Source organism: Archocentrus centrarchus, chromosome 17, assembly GCF_007364275.1.
Source record: "Archocentrus centrarchus isolate MPI-CPG fArcCen1 chromosome 17, fArcCen1, whole genome shotgun sequence".
Taxonomy (NCBI): Eukaryota; Metazoa; Chordata; class Actinopteri; order Cichliformes; family Cichlidae; genus Archocentrus; species Archocentrus centrarchus.
The window spans coordinates 13,063,289-13,081,470 of record NC_044362.1 but is presented as its reverse complement, the minus strand read 5'-3'; the positions used below and the strand labels follow the sequence as shown (position 1 = coordinate 13,081,470).

Here is an 18,182-nt window from a genome sequence, read left to right as displayed (position 1 = left end):
GTTGTTGGCAAGTCTTTGTAATTAAACACAATAACCGTGCCTCGCAACTTTTCATTTAAGAGCAGTGTTGCAGCTTTTACACTAAGAGATGCTCAGTGCTGCTGCCTCTGTGGGCAATGACAGCATCTTCCCAGAACACCTTGCAATTAGAAGCTGACCTTTCCAGCAGTGCAGCATCAAACACCTATGAGCTCCTGGTAACCTTTGATTCTATTATTGTAAACTGCTTGTCAGATGAAAAGGGAGAGCACCATACAACACTGACTGTCTGTAGAGCAACCTGCAACTGATTACAAAAATGGCCTCAAATCCCTTTTCCAATAACTCTGCATTGTAGCAGAGGGACAAGAATAACTTTAAAAGAATGTAAGATTTCAGAAAAGTGACATAGCATTTAGCAAGCCATTGTTATATATCACTGTAAAAAATAGAGCAAGCCCTTTCCCGTGAGGACAGCTGCACTAGTTTCATATAGTGAGTAGTGTATGGCAGTTAAAACCAACAAAGGAGGGTTTCAGGTGAGTTCATGTTCACACAAAGGGATTGAAGTTATCACTGATCTTATGTTTATTGATCTTTGAGGTAAAATTACCATAATACAGAAGTTATTACAGTGAGAATCTGGTACTCTAATGAATTAAACAACTCCTTCTTTCAATTAGATGAATAATCTAACAATCATAAACTGCTGAATAATTTATTGCTCATAAACTGCTTGGGCTTGCAAATGAAGATGTCAGTAAAGATAATAGGACAAAAAGAGGGCCAAATTAATTCAGCCTACTTTGTGCGAAATATTAAGATTAAAATGTGTGTTTGTCAATAACACAACAAGCAATACTTCAGTGATGCCACAGTGCTTTTCTCCCGTTCCCTATCCTGAATAATTGCTGACCTGATGGCTTGACCGCAATTAGAACGACAGTCTGCTCACCAGCTTCCCCGTTGTCACAGCTCTGCTGTGACTTAGCTCCCATTAGCCATGGAAACAGCCAGTCGGGAGTATGTACGTGTAAGTAATTGCATGTGCATGCAAATGTGGACCTCCTTGTTTTTGTATGTGTGTGTTTTCTATCTTTGTTATCCTCTTAACTCTCTTGAGGTCTGCCCTTCTCTCTAGCTCCCTCTAATCCCCAGAACTCACACCCACACCCAGCTGAAGAAGAGGAAGCAGGAAGAGGGGGAATAATTGAAGAACATGTGGTCCTTGCAGAAAACCAGTGATTCTGCCAGAGGGTGGAAAGTGAAAGACTCAAATCTGTGAGGGGGAGTATAGCTGCGCCGTTCAGAGGCTCTTGTTAGGCGGATACAGCTGGAAAAACATCACACTGTGGCAGCTGCTTCTTTTGATTATAGCTCTAAGAAAATGCACTTTACTTCTTAATTAAAGTGCATTTCCCAGATGTAGTATATCTATGATATCTAAGACGATTACGGGAGAGTAACTGCTAATAACCTCACTCAAAGATGTCCGTGGATGCTCACTAATCTAAACACTTAAATGGTCAGCAGCAAGGTGTGGCAACTGACACACCAGTGAGTCTGTGGTCAAACATAATGTTATATATGTTTTTACATATGTTTTACACCATGTATTATGCAGTCACTAGCAGCTTACTCCAGGGAATCCATTATCAGTCCTTTCCCCGTCTTAACACCAAGCTGCTAACACATTCACACTCTGCTCAGGCAGATCCTCCCTGCATCCCTGTCTTCACATCTCCTGCTCCTTCTCTCTGGAAAAAAATAAAAAAAAAACTGTCAAGTTTCCCAAATAAAAGCCAGACTGAACCCGAAATTATTATTATTATTTCAACATAAAATTGTGCAATGTGTCAGTCTTTGAATGAAGCTATTTTAAAGCCCGTGTAGCCCAGGGCATACTGTTGAAAAAAATATTTCTACTCCATATAAATACAGTTTCGTTGTGGTATTTGACATGAATCCACATTTATGGTTCGGCTTGTTAAAATCATTTTTACTCTGAAAGATAACCCCCGGAAATGTTGCTTGGTTTGTTGACGTTGTTTAAACGTCAGTCTCTCGCTCGCTCTCTCTCTCCTCGCTGACATTAACACTGACTGTCTCTCGACCTGCCGACTATCCGTCGGGCGGCCGGCTAGTTGAGAACATCCGCGCGCTTGGGAGGTGAGCCAGGATTTTTGGAAGAGGACGGGACGCAGAGACATCACCCTCACGGCTCGACAAACATGCACACACTCGGGGTCCCATTTCTGCTGCTTTGGCTTATCTGGGGCCACTCCTGCGCTCTCGGCGGAAAAGGTAAGAACATGGGAAAAGAAAAAGAAAATGAGAAAGCGTGAAAAAGCAACTTGGCTTCGAAATTTTTTTTTGCCCCTTTTTTTTTGCATTTGAGTTGCACAACTTGGCAAGGAGAGCGTCAGCTGTCCGTCCAAGAACTTCATAGTCAGGTTTAGCTGTCTCGAAGTTCAGTTGAATTTCTAGTAGCTTTGTATTATATTATATTATATTATATTATATTATATTATATTATATTATATTATATTATATTATATTATATTATATTATATTATATATGTTTCTTATTATTGGCCAGTGGTTAGTTGAGGTTCACTGTCTTGACTTTCAGTTAGTGTGGCAGATGTTCAGTTAGTTGGAAGTTACCAGTGTTGTAATGTTAGGGTGGGGACAAAAGAAAAATATGTGCATATAAACCCGAATGTTAACATCAGGGCATCTATTAAGATCACTTTAATTTCTAATTAATGGATTTGACTAATTGTTTGCTTTTAAGCTCCAATGGGAAACTGCCAATACATTATCCTGAAGCACAGGTTAACTCTTCACCTGTCTGCTTTTGTCCAAAAAAAAAGCTGTACTGTGTATTCAAAATAAATGAAAATGACATCAACAAAAAAAGTTTGTAAATTTAGTTTAAAAAATGTTTATTGTTGTGTTCTTTCACCTTATAGCTATTCATGACAGACATGACTTCACTTACAATTCTCAGGTGTTTGCATGCTGGTAAACTGTTCTTCACCTAACCTGTCCTGGAAGCTTGGAAGCAAGCTTACTTGGCCTGGTTGCCTTTGAAATGATTAGCAGAATAAACATGACATTTATGGCAGTTATGTTGTTGGTCATGACTGGCTGGTTGGCCAGTGATCTGAAGATGATTTCTGTCTATGATTATCGATCAGTGCTCAGGGAGGGTATCCATGGTCAGGATGCTGTATTCCATCATGTCCTTACCCTGTGATGCTCACATCTTTCTCCAGCTTTCTCTCTTGCTCTCTCTCTCTTTCTCTCTCTCTCACACACACACACACACACACACACACACACACACACACACACACACACACACACACACACACACACACACACACACACACACACACACACACACACACACACACAGTTCTGGCTGTTGTTGCCTACGAAGGGCAGCATTGGTTTACAGTGGTATTAATTGGGTCTCTGGAGTGAGAACGCTGGGCTGACTGGCTGTCTGCGCTCAACCAAACATTATCATTATTTTTCTTGTTTATAAAAGCCCTCCATATGGCCTGGAGCTGGAGAGAAAGCTAACTAAGTGTAGATTAAGTTTAGAGAATTGGCTGTTTTCTGTAAAGACTTCAAAGACTCATTACGTTTTCAAAGGTGAGTATATGATGTGTGAACTTGGCTTTGATTGCTACATATGGTACATCCAAAGTCAGCGGTGACTATGCAGTGCAGGCTTGAGTGGCATCTTTGTTTTTATATACTTTAATGCCTTTCCTGCATTTCACAGAGCTATGTGGAGGCCTTTGTGAGGAAAAAAGAAAAAGTTTTGAAAGGAGATGTTGTTGTCGCACAACCTTAAACTTTCGACACTTGAAGTGTCAGTGGTTCACATCACTTTATTGCACAATTTTGCCAACAAATCTTCAATGTGATACACATAAAATGCAAGTAGAATATGGAATAGACACGTGTATGTTCAAGAATTTATGATGTTCAGTAAAATTTGTTTTAGGGATACATTTTCATATCAACCCCTGGAGCTTTTGCTACACTATGTGGACAAAGGTGTCAGGCCACACCTCTTAATCTCTGAACTCAGGTGTTTTCAGTCTCATTGCCACAGGTGTAGAAAAATTCAGCATCTAGCCATGCAGAATGCCTTTACAAACATTTCTGAAAGAATGTGTCATTCTAAACACCTCTGAATTTGAGCATGATACTGTAATAGGATACTATCATTGCAATGAGTCAGTTGGTGAAATTTCTTCTCTCCTAGATATTCCATAAATGATATTACTGCAAACTGGAAGTGTTTAGGAACCACAACAACTCTGCCCCGAAGTGGCAGAGCATGTAAAGTTACAGAGCCAGGTCATCGAGTGTTGAAGCAGAGTCTTTAAAAGCCGCAAGTGCTCTGCTAACTCAGTAACTGCAGAGCTCCAATCCTCCTCTGGCATTAACATCAGCACAAAAGCTGTGGGCCGAGAGCTTCATGGTGTGGGGTTCCATGGCCAAGCAGCTCCTGGAGGTGTAATGTGTAGGTGGTCCAGTACTTTTGTCTATATAGTGTAAGTTTATGCCTAGTGACCACACTGTTCCAGTGTTTTTGACAAGACACAACACAGGTTTTAGTCTGGATTTGCAGAAACGGAGAGTTTTTGAAAGGATGATGCAAACATCTATATTTGCCTCCTTACTGGGTTCTATCAGTGATCAATATTTTGTATGGGTACGTCTTTCTCCATTCCCGCGACTTTTTCTGGCATTGGATACAGTGCAGCTATTTAATATGTCACAATATTTTCTTTTCAAGCACTGGAAAGCTGTGCTCTCCACTGCCCTGATCTCTGTATGCTTTCAGTAACGGTTCCAGGTCATCATCTGACTTCCCAGCGAAGAAACCATGATGTACAAGAAAAATACATTTATACAAAAAAAGCTATTCAAGTGTACAACCAGAAAATAGTGTGTCATCCTTTGGCTAGATAATATAGGTATAGCACATCTAGGTTTTATTGTGCACCTCTCTATATCGCTCTTTGGCTGACTCATCTGTATCATTAGACCCTCCAGCAAAATATTCCCATTTTTCTCTTTTAAGAGTCCTACATTCCCAGCAGGGCTTGCCATTTTTCTCAGCTCAGCTGCTTGCCTGCTCCAGTCACTGTTATCATAACTTATAGTGCCACATGTTTTATATTACAATATGAATGTTAATAGCACATCTCTGTGCAGGTGTAATGTATATTTTTGATGATATTGATAATCTTACCTTTGAAATTTTAAAATATTTAAATGGTAACACAATAATGCTGCCAAAACCTAATGCAGTGCACAGATACAGAAGGCCAAATATCGACTGTTGAACATTTAATATAACAGCCAAACTGCTTTGAAAGTGGCCTTTAAATACCAATGTGATGTCCTAACATTTGACAAGACATTGTATTGTTAAGTAACGTTGTGGAGAAGAATAGCTCAAGGCCTCTGAGTGCTGGTTGGATGTTTGCTTGTTGTTTAAAGCAGACAAAAAGTGATTTTCTTCTTCTTTTTTGTGTGTGTGCAGCTTTTGTATTTACAAGCTTTACAAGCTCAGCAGAACACATTATATACATGAAACAAAGGCTTTCTGCTGAATACCTTTACATAAGAAGTCGGGAAATAAACCAGAGCAGACGAATGCCAAGAGGATCTGAAGGGTGCTGTTAGAGAGAGAGGCAGAAAGAAATTGAAAACAAGACCAGATTTATGGGTGTCTTTTCAACAGAGCCATCCAGCTGCATTATCCCCGCCGGAACATAAATCGTGAAAGCGATGTGGAACGCAGAAGCATAACTCAGGTTTTCCTCTTCTGTGCAACGACTGGTGAAACAATGTCTAACGGGAAGTGCTCTGCCCATCCTGTCGCTCTTTTCCTCTTTACTGTCATTCGTGCCCTTTCTATTCCCTCTCATTCCCTCTGCATCTTCCCAGTTGTGTTTTCTCTGCCAGACTTTCTCTTTCTTCCTTTGACTCTGCATCACTCTTCACTGTTCTGCTCCGTTGAGCTGATGCGATTCAGAGGGCAAATGTCACAGGGAGAGAGAAGTGTTTCGTCATTCTCCTTCTCGCTTCTTTTTTTCCATGCTTGAGCAGCCTTCGGTCTGATTTCGAGAGGTACTGCTGCTCTCTCTCTCTCTCTCTCTCTTTCAGAGCCAGGATTCAATTCCAAAGGTTTATGGGCTTAAGTGAGATGTATAAATCGAGAGGCAGTCTTCTTTCTGTCTTACTTTGCCTTTTCTCATTTGGCGTGTGTTGCATTCTCACTCTATCCTGGGTACCTCTATTACCGGCCACCTCCTCAGTCCCATTTATATTTGCTTGCTTTCCTGTAGCCTGTGCCGATTTCACTCTTTCATTTTCCCCTCAACTTTTCACCTCTCTGCTTCTCAACTTTGTCTTCTAAATGAGAAGGTACAATATGTTTATTGTGTGCAATAACGGTTAGATACTGACTTAAAAATATCTGAGTACCAATGTGTGAAGGCATGTTAGGTTTGACTCCTGCAGAGAGTATATGCAAATGAGGGCAGATATGCAAATAATGTCCTAATTTGGGTGTTAATTACTCAGCACAGCTAATTATAATATGTCTGATGAGGCGTAAGGTGGAGGAGAGGAGTGAAACAGAGGGGCTGCCATTGGATGATGTATGTGTAGCGATAACAGTGTGTGTGTTTGCGGTGTGTTTGTCTGGGTGTGAGGGAGAGAAGTGCTTGGGTTTAGTGCTGTGTGTATGCCACGATTACACCAGCTGGTCCAATGGCCCCGGTGGGGTTTTCTGGTCAACACGGCTCAATATGTGGAGGATAAACATTGCATGCCGTGCTGACTTCTGAAAGACAACCTCCTGCATTCTTCCCCCGCTCATCTCACTAATGAAGTGACACACACATTCACACACTTGGACACTCCTGTACTTTAAAAAATACCTAAGTAAACGCATTTTGTATTTACACACAGTAATTAACTGAGCTGGTGTCACAGAAGAGACACAGTGAAAGATGAAAGAAGAAGAATAATGTGCAGGTGGATTTCCTACTGTAACAGCATAATCCATATTTAATTTTTTCATTTATTATCCTCTCTGTATATGTTAGGAATAAGAAATATATGAGGCTCTGTGATAAACTTGGATTGGCTCCATGTGTTTGTTGGCCACATCAAAAGTACAAGTAGGTAGATGAAGGCAAGTTTGGCAACAAAGGTTTTAGTCAGTGTTGTAGGAAAATCACCTGTTTTAAGATTTTTAAGTGGTTTTGTTAGCTGGGGTTTAATTACATCAAGCACCATAGGCACTTTTGTTTCTCAAATGGTCAGAAAAATAGCAGGAAAATGCAAATTCATGTCAAATAAGGCAAAACAATTGTTACCTTTGATGTACCCAGGCTTATTGTTCTTGCTGTTTACTGTTGATCCTCTGCACACCCAGAAAAAAACTGATAAAGATAAAATCAATAACAAATTAAATTTATCATAAAATACTTGAATTTCCTCCAAAATGACTCTATACATGTGAAGTCAACAGCTGCAAACTGCTTCTTCAAAAATAGCACGATGTGTGCACCTCGAGTCAGATGGTCATAAATCTTTTGGACATTAGTGCAGCGAACCAGAATGAAAGCTGTGAGCAGCAGTTATGAATCCTGTGACATGTTAGGTTGGCCCTGTTTGTGCTCATGTGCCACGTTTGTGTGGCAGTTATCTTTAAAATGGTTCTTGGTAGCAGAGCGATACTAAAGTGATCCTTTATTATCATTTCAGCTGCCTGTGAGAGTGATTGTGTTTCTGTTTACAGTCCAGGCAGGCAGTGGTTAATTCATTCAGTGACAAAAAGCTTCACTTATAACACATTTGTAGCTGTGAGCTGTGGTGTATGGATCATAAATCCTCTACTATTGCAGGTATAATTTAAAAGTTTAGTTGGTCAAGTGCAGTTCTTTCAGTGAGTCATTCTGTTGCTTAGATGGCTTGTTTGTTCTTACTTACTTTACAGTAAAACATGGGAAACTCTGGCTCATTGTTTGCAGAAAGAGCAGACAAAGTTTCAGTTAAAGTAAGCTATGTTTTTAGTCCTCAGACACTCATGCAAAACTACCAGTGCTGAAATTAATTGTCCTCAGTTGACATTTAAACAAAGGAATGTTGAACAGCGACTTACAACTTGAACTAAAACGCCGTGCCTTCGCTGTGTCCCATGAGCCGGTGTCAGTAAAGCGTTATCAATTGTCTCTATGTACACAGGCCGAGCAATCCCTTATTAAACAACAGACTGTGGTCTATTGTGACTCATGATAAAGCCTGAAGTTATGAAGACATGCACCACTGCGCACTGTTTTAATTATTATTCCAATACAAACTTATTAGCCTGCAGTGTATTTGCACACCTAATAAAATGTGTTAACATTGTGGTGTGCATTCAGTCCCAACCAAATATAATATAAACCCTCCACACATACAGAAACACACACAGAAGCACACACACGCACACCCACTCTCACACACAAAGCTCTTTTCATGTTACCCCGAACTCGCCTGAGTCATCTCCTTCATCTCTCTTTCAAGTTGTCTTGTGTGGGTCTCTTGTACAGTCAGTCCAAAGCATCGTTATTCGCTTTGAAATGGCTTTATATTTGATTTTTTTATTGCTTCGGAGTCCCTCTTGTAGAGGCCATGATAGATCCTTGTATTTTCCTTCATGAGTTATGACTTTGGAACACGGGTGAGGTGGGCTCAAAGTGAGACCGCACAGTTCAACATCATACAGTAGCCCTGCCAAAGGAAATTCTTTTAGGTTTTCTAATACTTTGTCTACAAGGCAACTGAATGTGTGACTGAAAAACAAATCATTTTGAAAACAAAGAATACCTTGAGGAAAACCAGAAAGCTCTGCGTGTGTGCGGGTGTGTGTGTGTGTGTGTGTGAGAGAGAGGAAGATACAAGAAAAAAAAAGAGTTTGTGGGATTTTGCTCACACCTTTAGTCAGTATGCGTATACAGATGCATACACCCGGTGTACCTGGAGCTACAATTGCTGCTCAGTAAAAAGGGATCACAGCAGGGAGGGGAAATGAAAACATGTCTCTGAGACGAAAGGTTTAATTTTCATGAGTCATCAGTCACAAGAGCTATCTGTTTCTCTTTATCGGTCTTCCTTTTCTCTGTGACTATCTTTCCAACATCCCAACTGTCTCAATCTGTGTCATTGATTTTGCCACATATTCTTTTCACCCCCCCCCCCCCCCCCCCCCCCTTCCCAGCAGCACATTATGAGTGAGTTTTGTATGTGTGTGTTTGTGTGTGTGTCATTACAAATATCCCTACTTCAGATCACTTTCAAATTCCATTTTCTCTTTCCTTTGTAAAGCTGCCAGTCTCGGGCCTCGCCTCACTACAGAGAGGTTGTTTTCACCTCTGTCACTGTCTTTCTTGTCTCCTCTTTTGTCCTCTTCCATTTCTTCTCCGTATCCCCTTGCTTGCCTTGTCTCCCACTGCCATTATAAATCATTTAGATGATGTAGTTATAAAATGTAGCTGTGTTTTGAGGTGACATTGCTGTGTTCAAACTTGTGTGTTTGTGCATCACTTGTGTACAGTGTGTCTCTGTGTGGACTGTTTATACAAAAGCCTTGTTATTTACCAAGAGCCCTGCCTGAGACACCGGCAAACTTTTATGTGCTTCATGAGTTTTAGGCTTGGATTTGTAAGGTTTGACCTCACTATGTAAAGTGCCCTGAAATACCCTGTGATTTTGCAACATACAAATAAAATCAAATAGACTGATATTTTGATGTTGCATGAAACAGAATTAACATTTCTCTTACAGGCACATCAAAAGAAGATTAGTTTGATTACCAGTCTTCTTGTCTAAGAACTGGGTTTCCAGTTTTCCCAGTTTAATTATCTCCCGAAAAACAATAACCTCTTTGATGAAATATCAAAGGATTTTTTTTCACTGTTTAAAGTCGTGTTGCGCACAAACATGTACTTAACTACCCCTGAAATTCACACTTAAATATCAAACTCATAAAGGGCCAAGTCAAGCTATTGTTACGCGTATAGCCTTGGTGTTGGTGTTAGTGTTGGCGGCATATGTTTAACGTTGGCCATAGCTTAAGTACGATCTCACCTAGGATGTTCATATTCACACCATAGATGGATACTGTTGAACATCACAATAGAGAAATATAAATATTTTTAAAGAATATTTATATTGAATTATACCTCTATTGTAGTCGTGCACAAAAGTACGTGTGAATAAATGGCATAAGATGCAACTGGAAAAGTTAAAACAATAAATAAATGACCTATTCTTTATTTTTTTTAATATAACGCTTTATTTGAGTTCTTGAGCACTCAAAGTGCTTTATGCAACATTACTTATAAGCACTTCAGTGTTTTGCCCACAGATACTTTGGCATGCTGACTGGAACAGCCTGGGATTGAACCATCAACCGTCCAATTAATAGATTACTGCTCTACCTCCTGAGCTAAGGCAATATTACCCATGGGCATGACCACATGACACAAAGCCAGGCAAAGCCACAGGTAGGAGTGCGCATTTTGGAAATGCTCATATAGGTCGTATTTCAGGGCCTGCAGGGTTGGAGGACATGTTGGTTTAGATAGTTGATTTCTCATACCATATGAGTTCTTTTTAAAGCACAGCTATCCAATAATGTACAGTACCAGTTCAAAGTTTGGACACATTTACTATTATGAATGGTTAAGTGTGTTCAACCTTTAGACTGATATTGTATTTATGATAAAAGCGTAACTTTGACAGAATCAGGGTTCCTGATTATCTGACAAACAGTTGATGATTAATGTAATATCAGAAGCCCAGTGTCTGTAAGAAGAACATGGGATGAGTTTATCTGAAACTGACAAGTTCCTGTAACAGAAGCAATTCAGCTGAAGCTGCACTACCATTCATACAGCAGTCGAGTCTAGTTTAAACCAGTAAAACATACAGGTTAGCTTGACCCTTCCCAAATTGTAGCCACAGTAATGAAATACTATGTGAAAGAGCAACACTGTCATCAGTTTTGGTTTTGGTTTGACAAGTTAATTAAAGTTTATAAGGCCATCTACAGCACATGCAGGTGCAGTTTGCGTGCTCTCCCTGTGCTGCGTGGTTTCTCTACTGGTACGCTGGCTTCCTCCCACAGTCCGAAGCCATGCTTCTTAGGTTAATTTGTGATTCTAAATTAGCTTAGGTGTTAATGTGTGTCTGTGTTAGCCCTATGACAGACCTGCGACCTTTCCATGGTGTACCCTGCTTTTCATCCTGTGACGGCAGGGATCGCTCCCACCCCTCAGTGACCCAGAGTTGGCATAAGCAGAAGAAAATGGACGGAAAAAAGCTAATAAATTAACTAGTATCATCACCTGCCACTGAATGGACAAACTCAGTAAATTAATGTATTAAGTCACACCTGCAGGAATGTGCAGTATTCATTATTGTTTATCATCTAGTGGAGGTAGGTGGACTACAGGTTAGAAGTCAGCTCTTTAGTATGATCATTACCATTACAGGGAACAGGTGGTGTTTGTTGCATTGTTTGTACTTCTGAGGGACTGAAAAGCCCACTTTGTAATACAGTGTTTGTGTATTATAGATATATGTATTCACTTGTATTATGATGACTTGCCAAGTTCAAGTAGGCACACAGCGCAAACACACACATACATACACACACAAAATGTGCTGCCAGTTCTAACAGTGAGGGGATTCAAGTGAACACATAAAAGTTTTACAGATTAATTCTGAGTAAACATAGATGTTTTTTTTTTCTTTTTATTGTGTTTACTGGATTTGTTTGACTGCTGATTTGCTGATTGACTCTGGTAAGGTGGTCACTAGTAACTGTCCTTGTGCCAGAGGCGGAGCAAAAAGACTGCACAGAGGAGAGTAAGGGCTGCATCTTGTCTTCAGTGAATGCTTTTGGTCCAACCAAATGAACAGTTTGATACACACAAAAAATGCTCATATTACCACACACACACACACACACACACACACACACACACACACACACACACACACACGAATGAATGAGTCTGATTCTGCTAATGGGTTCATGCTTATTTACCTACTCAGTAATTAGATCAGAAGTGGTGTTGGTTAATCAGAGGCACAGATATTTTGCCTTTTTTGAGTAGCCAGTTACTGTTTAGCAAGAAGGGTCTTAATGGCCTAATTTGTACTGCCCATTAGTTAATAGTATGAGTTTTTCTCTGTTAATTCACATGAAAGATGAAGTTTTGGCATAGGACTTATTAGGCTATTTGCACCATGAAATAAGTTGTATTTGTTTGTATTGTGTGTCACTCATACTGCATATTAACCTGATCCTCAATTTCTGATTTGTAGTTTAACCCACTGCTTTACATTTCCAGTGTTTTTGCTCAATGGGCTGTTGTATCAGAGCTCATTGGCTCCTCTTTTCCAGAGACTCATCCTTCATTTCAACCTAAACAGAACAACAGAGTTCATTCTGCTGCTGTTCACATGCATTCAGACAGAAACTCCCTTTTTTCCTGACGTCTCTCTTCATGCAAAGGAAAAAAGCTGAATTTGGCCACTCACCGCTCTTGATGACATTTCACATCAAGTCTTTAATTTTTACTTACTTGGTTGCATTAGCATTTCCTGCTGTTATTTTATTCTTGGTTCACAGCTTTTGCCATTACAGCTCTGTTCTCTGTCAGCAAAAAATCCCATTATTTTTCTCTGCAGATTCAGCATTGTGTTTGCACAGTCTGATAATGGTGCTGTGTGTGTGTGTATGTGTGTGTGTGTGCGTGTGTGTGCGCGTGTGCGTGTGCATGTGCATGTGTGTGTTTTAAAACTTTTTAAAAGTCATTATTTTGAATCAATTTACTAAATTAAATATTAATTTTAGCCCCTTTGGTCACAATACAGGAATTGTGATGGAAAAAAAATTAATCTTCTGTCTAAATAATCTTTTTATGCCTGAGATGTCAGAAAATGACTATTATAGTGCAATATATAACTATAGAAAGTGACATACATGTGCACCAAACACCAAGCACCATACCTGTTGAGTGTTACTTGCAATTCACACAGCTAGCTTTTTCATGCATGCTGTATTGTAAGTATTGTACTGTTGTGTATGCATTGTTAATTGATTCGATTGAACCACAGTGAGGTGCTGGTGTGTTGGAGGACGGCATGTTCTGACTTTTTGTTATTCATCTTTTAATCTATAGTCCTCCTCAAGATTTTTGTACTTTTTGTAACATTGGTAAAGCTACTTAGAGAAGCTTAGTTTATTGCAACAATTTACTCACTGGCTGCTTTGTTAGGGACACCTGTTCAACTGCTCATTAATGCAGATATCTAATCACCTAATCACACGGCAGCAACTCAGTGCATTTAGGTATGTGGACACAGTCAAGATGATCTGCTGAAGTTCAAACGGAGCATCAGAATGGAGAAGAAAGGGGATTTAAGTCACTTTGAAGGTTCATGGTTGTTGGTGCCAGATAGGCTGGTCTGAGTGTTTCAGAAACTGTTGATCTACTGTGATTTTCCCACACAACCATCTATAGGGTTTACAGAGAATGGTCCAAAAAAGAGGAAATATCCAGTGAGTAGCAGTTCTCCGAATGAAAATGCTTTGTTCATGTCAGAGGTCAGAGGAGACTGGTCAGATTACTTTGAGCTGACAGGAAAGCCAAAGTAACTCAAATAACCATTCATTACAACCAAAATTGTCATGGTCCTGGGTCTAGGACCCATTTTTTTTTTAAATTTATGGACTTTTTGAGGTTTTGTTGCCTTATTTTCTGTGATCCTGGGCATGTTTGATCATGTTTCAGTTCTGTTCCTTAGTTTAGTTCCTCCCTCTGTGTTGGTGCATGTGTCTTGGTTCTTCATGTTTATGTTCATTCTCTTGCCTGCCTCCTGTGTAAAGTCTGCATTCTTGTCTCCATGCCTAACTGTTTCCTGCTTTCCTTTGCTAGCCCCTCGTCCCGTGTGCTTCATGTCCAGTTTTGCTTCCTCTTGTCTTGGTTAATTATTTCCAGCTGTGTCCCCACCTGTTCCCTATCCTGTCATTATCCCGTGTTTGTATTTAAGCCCTGACTTTTCCTCTGTTCACTGTCGCGTCCTCGTCGTTTCTACATCTACTAAATCCAAATCCTCGTCTAAATCTACAGACATGCTTTTGTGTCTTCATGGACCAAAATCTCTGAGGAATGTTTTCAGCAGCTTGTTGAATCTGTGCCATGAAGAATTAGGGCAGAATGCAAAAGAGGGTCCAACCTGGAACTACCAAATTGTACCCAATAAAGCTTCCAGTCAGTGTATAATAATTATAATATTTATAAATCTCTACATTTTCTGTTGGTCCCTGATTCAGTCTGTTTTTCTAATAAAACTCACAGAGCATATAATTACATTTATGTTTTTGTGGAACAACAAAATAACTCCTCTGTGTTAAACTTCTCTGCTTTGTTATTGAAAAACAAAAACAGTCAGATTGAAGAAATGACTGTCTCACAACAAAAAGCCTGGCAGGAACATATCCAAAGTAAGAATGTCCTTTATAATCTACCTGCCACAATTAACCCATAAGTGACCTGGTACTTTTTTAATTAATATACCAAAGCTTGTGTGTTCACTCCATACAGTATCACTGTAGCACTTTTGCTCTGCAGTTGTAGTTAGTTTCCTTTGCGAGCAGACAATAGCTATATTGTACTGAGTTGAAAAGACACTGCCACTGTACTGGCGTGTCACTGTGGAGTGAGAAAAAACAGTCGAAAACAAATTCTTGAAACTGTTAACCTCCTCACTATGGCATCATACTCTAAATAAACTCCTGCAACTTAATCACTGACTTATCACAGTACGCTAAAGTCAAAACCACGGTCTTCGCTTACCCGATATTGGTTGAGAAAATTCAACTCTTCAGGCAATAAAAACTTTACAGCAGCATTTTCATTTTACCATTCATTACAACATTTATTAAACAACAGGTTGACTGTTCAGTGATCAGTGTGCCAATTGTAAGTCTGTTGTTTTCAGTGTTATTTTTCCAAGCTGGAGTTGCTGCAGTTTTGAACCTGTACATGTCACTGAAAATGGCTATCTAGAGAGAGTAGATGGGATGTTTTCTAAAGCAAATCAAGAGGTAGTTGAGGAGGATCAAAGGGTCACGGATGGAAAACCAAAGCTAAGGCGTGTGAAAGTGAGGGCACTGAAAACACTGCTGATGCATTAATTTGGGCTGTATTAGTTACTACCAGGTCTCTCCTCTCCCATCTTCTCTTTATGGTCATTCACCACTTATACTTAATTCATATTGCTAAATTACCTGTTCAAAAAGTGATATTAAGTTGTCATCAGTAGTGTAAATGCAGTTAGCTTGTAAGCCAGGCCTGTAATGGCTATTTGCATTAATTGGACATAAGCATGTTATTTCTTTGAATTCATACTTTCCCTTGAGACTCATTCTGCAAAAAAAAAAAAAAAAAAACACCCTGACAGGTTGTTTGTGCAAGATGCTTACATATGCATATATTTTGCATATATTTTGCCACTTGTAGCAGGTTTGTGTATATGTGTGTACCTTCTGTTGTTGTCACCGCATCTACCACTGTAAAAAAAAAAGATTTCCACACAAACCATAATCTTCTCATACCCCTCACCAAGTAGTTTTGGTGTCTAAATTTAACCAAACAGTGATTACACTTAAAAATATTCCAACACAAGACTTGAACCAAAGTCTGCTGCATGAAAGTCACACATGCTGTCCCTTTTAAACTTTCCTGAAAAGTACTCACGGTGGTAGCGGCAAAGATGAGACATCATACAATATTAAAGATCTACACTGTTTACTTCTCAAGGTGATGTTTGCCTCTCCAGCATCATTTCTTTATTTAGACAGCAGCCAGAGGAGCAGTGTGAAGGGGAACACTGGTAATTGCTTGGAAAGTCTTGACAGAAATTCACAGACTTGGATTTACCAGCTCTTACAGACCTTGTTTACTAATATCATTATATTCTGACTCTTCTTTTAGTCCTGTGCTGTGTTTTTCCCTGTCTTTGAGAAATGAGGTCAATTTTGTAGCTATGGTATGATTTAAGAAAAAAAAAAGGGGGGGGGGGGGGGGTGATGCTACCCTCTTCGTTATTGGAGAATATGTAATTCATTCCTGTTGGCAGATATTGATTTTTGGAGAAAAGTGATGATAAACAATGTTTTCTTTCCCACCCTGATCCCTGTGGTAGATTAAAACAAACTGCTGAGAGTAATATGACTTGGCTTAGTATTAAATTCTGAAAATGCCCTCCGTGGTCTTCTGACTTATGACACTATGAAAGTGTAATACTCCAAATATATCGAAATCCCTCCTGAATCAACCTCACTACCCACATACTTTATGCTGAGGAGTGATGAAAACAAATGCCATGAAAAAAAGTATTGGAGACTATATAAAATTTCACATAAATATGGCTTTCCTGCCTTAGAATTACAGTTCAGATTGCCACTGGAAAACAAAGTATTGAATTGAATGTTATTACAAGAAATCCAAAAGAGAACAAGTATCGATAAACATTCTTTATCATTACTTTCTGACATTTGCCATATACTTCTTTCAGTCCTCAATCCACATGTACAGCAGACTTGCTGAAATTGTCAAATACCAACAGACAAACTATCATTAAATTGTCCAAAGTGTGCACAAGTCACCTCAACCATCCTTCTGTGTATTGAACCTCAGGCTTTCTTTCTTTGGTGTCTGCCCCCCCCAGTGTTTTGAAAGAAGAAATGAAGGACAGAGATGCGTCAGAAAATACCAAAGAGAAGGAAAAGATTCAGACCACCAAAGACGAGGAGGCCTAGAAACGAGACAGCGTGGCGAGGGTACAGAAGGCAAGGACAGATGAAAGACGAGATGTTAGGAGAGCGGCAGAGATAAGGAAAGGGATGAAAAAAATGTGAGAATCATGACAGAAAGAGAAGGAAGATAAAGGGGGAGAGGCGGCATGGTGTGGTGATGTTCGCCATTGCCACTCATTGTTTGGCGGTGTGAGCAGTCTGTGGTTGGTGGCGGGCCCCAGAGCGATTCATCATGATTATGTGGTGGTAGGCAGGTAATGTCACAGCAGGCAGGGCCAGGCACACCCGAGGTGGAGGCTGCCGTTATTTCTGAGCATCTGTCTCTTTCAGCCAGGATCTAGTTTGTCGCATCAGCCTGTGTTGTGTTTCTGCTGTGCCCCCTGGATGCCTTTTCCCTCTCTCTTTCACTTTCTGTTTTCTTTATTTCTGTTTGACTCCTCCACACATCTGCTTTGTGGGTTGTTTTAGTTGTTCTACAGGACCACGTAACAGCTGTGCACCGCATGCGTTGCTTTTACATTAACAAACGGACAGCGTGTTTGATCGTCTCTGTGCTGGTGTATTTGGATTTTTCTCCCTAATCCTGACTGGAGGAACTAATTTAAAAATACTTTCAAAGGTTAGATTCTGTCTCCACCTGTTTGGCACTCACCTCCCTCTTTTCATTCTCACCTCCCTCTCCTCACCGTCTCGCTCCTTTTTCATGACTTTCTATCTTGAAACTTCTTGTATCGCTGAGAAATTTCAGTGGCATTCAAAGTCATTTGAATTTCTAGCCTTGGAGATTTGCATCTCTTTTATGTTTCAGTCTTTACTTATCCCAGTCAGCCACCTTTTGCTTCTTCTAAAAACAGCTCAGCGTGCAGTGATGAACAGTAGCGCTTGTTTGTTTAAGTGTTAGCAGTTATGTGTGTAAACCAGATGCTGGTGGTGTGTAAGCTTGTGAAAAAGTGCCATGCAACTTTTTGTGTGCGCGCACTCTTACAGTTTTTCACGTTCATCATTTAGCAGTGGGTGTTACTGGAGCAGTAAAACAAACAGACTCCCTCATACATAAACACAGTTTATGTTATGTGTTCTTCTCGTCTTCCTGTAACACCAAGTCTCTACTGTGCTGTGTGGCCGTGGGGAAGTCTGAATGATTAATGGTTGACTCTGTGGTGTGTCTGCCAAGGCTGCGACTAAAACCAGTGTCATTCTCGCTTGCTGCTGTCACTCCATGAATATTGTATAGGTTAGGTTTTGCTTGCCTTAAAAATAAGTCCATACCTGTTTC

General features: G+C 40.0%; 1 protein-coding gene across 1 annotated transcript in view; it reads left to right on the top strand.

The window, feature by feature from the left end:
- Positions 1-2,117: 2,117 nt before the first annotated feature.
- The window catches only part of LOC115795939 (calsyntenin-2-like), a 179,865-nt gene continuing 163,800 nt past the window's right edge, over positions 2,118-18,182 (top strand). Inside the window, exon 1 of the mRNA XM_030752091.1 lies at positions 2,118-2,283. Coding sequence (XP_030607951.1) covers positions 2,211-2,283 — 73 coding nt within the window. The 5' untranslated portion in view covers positions 2,118-2,210. The remainder of the gene's footprint in view (positions 2,284-18,182) is intronic.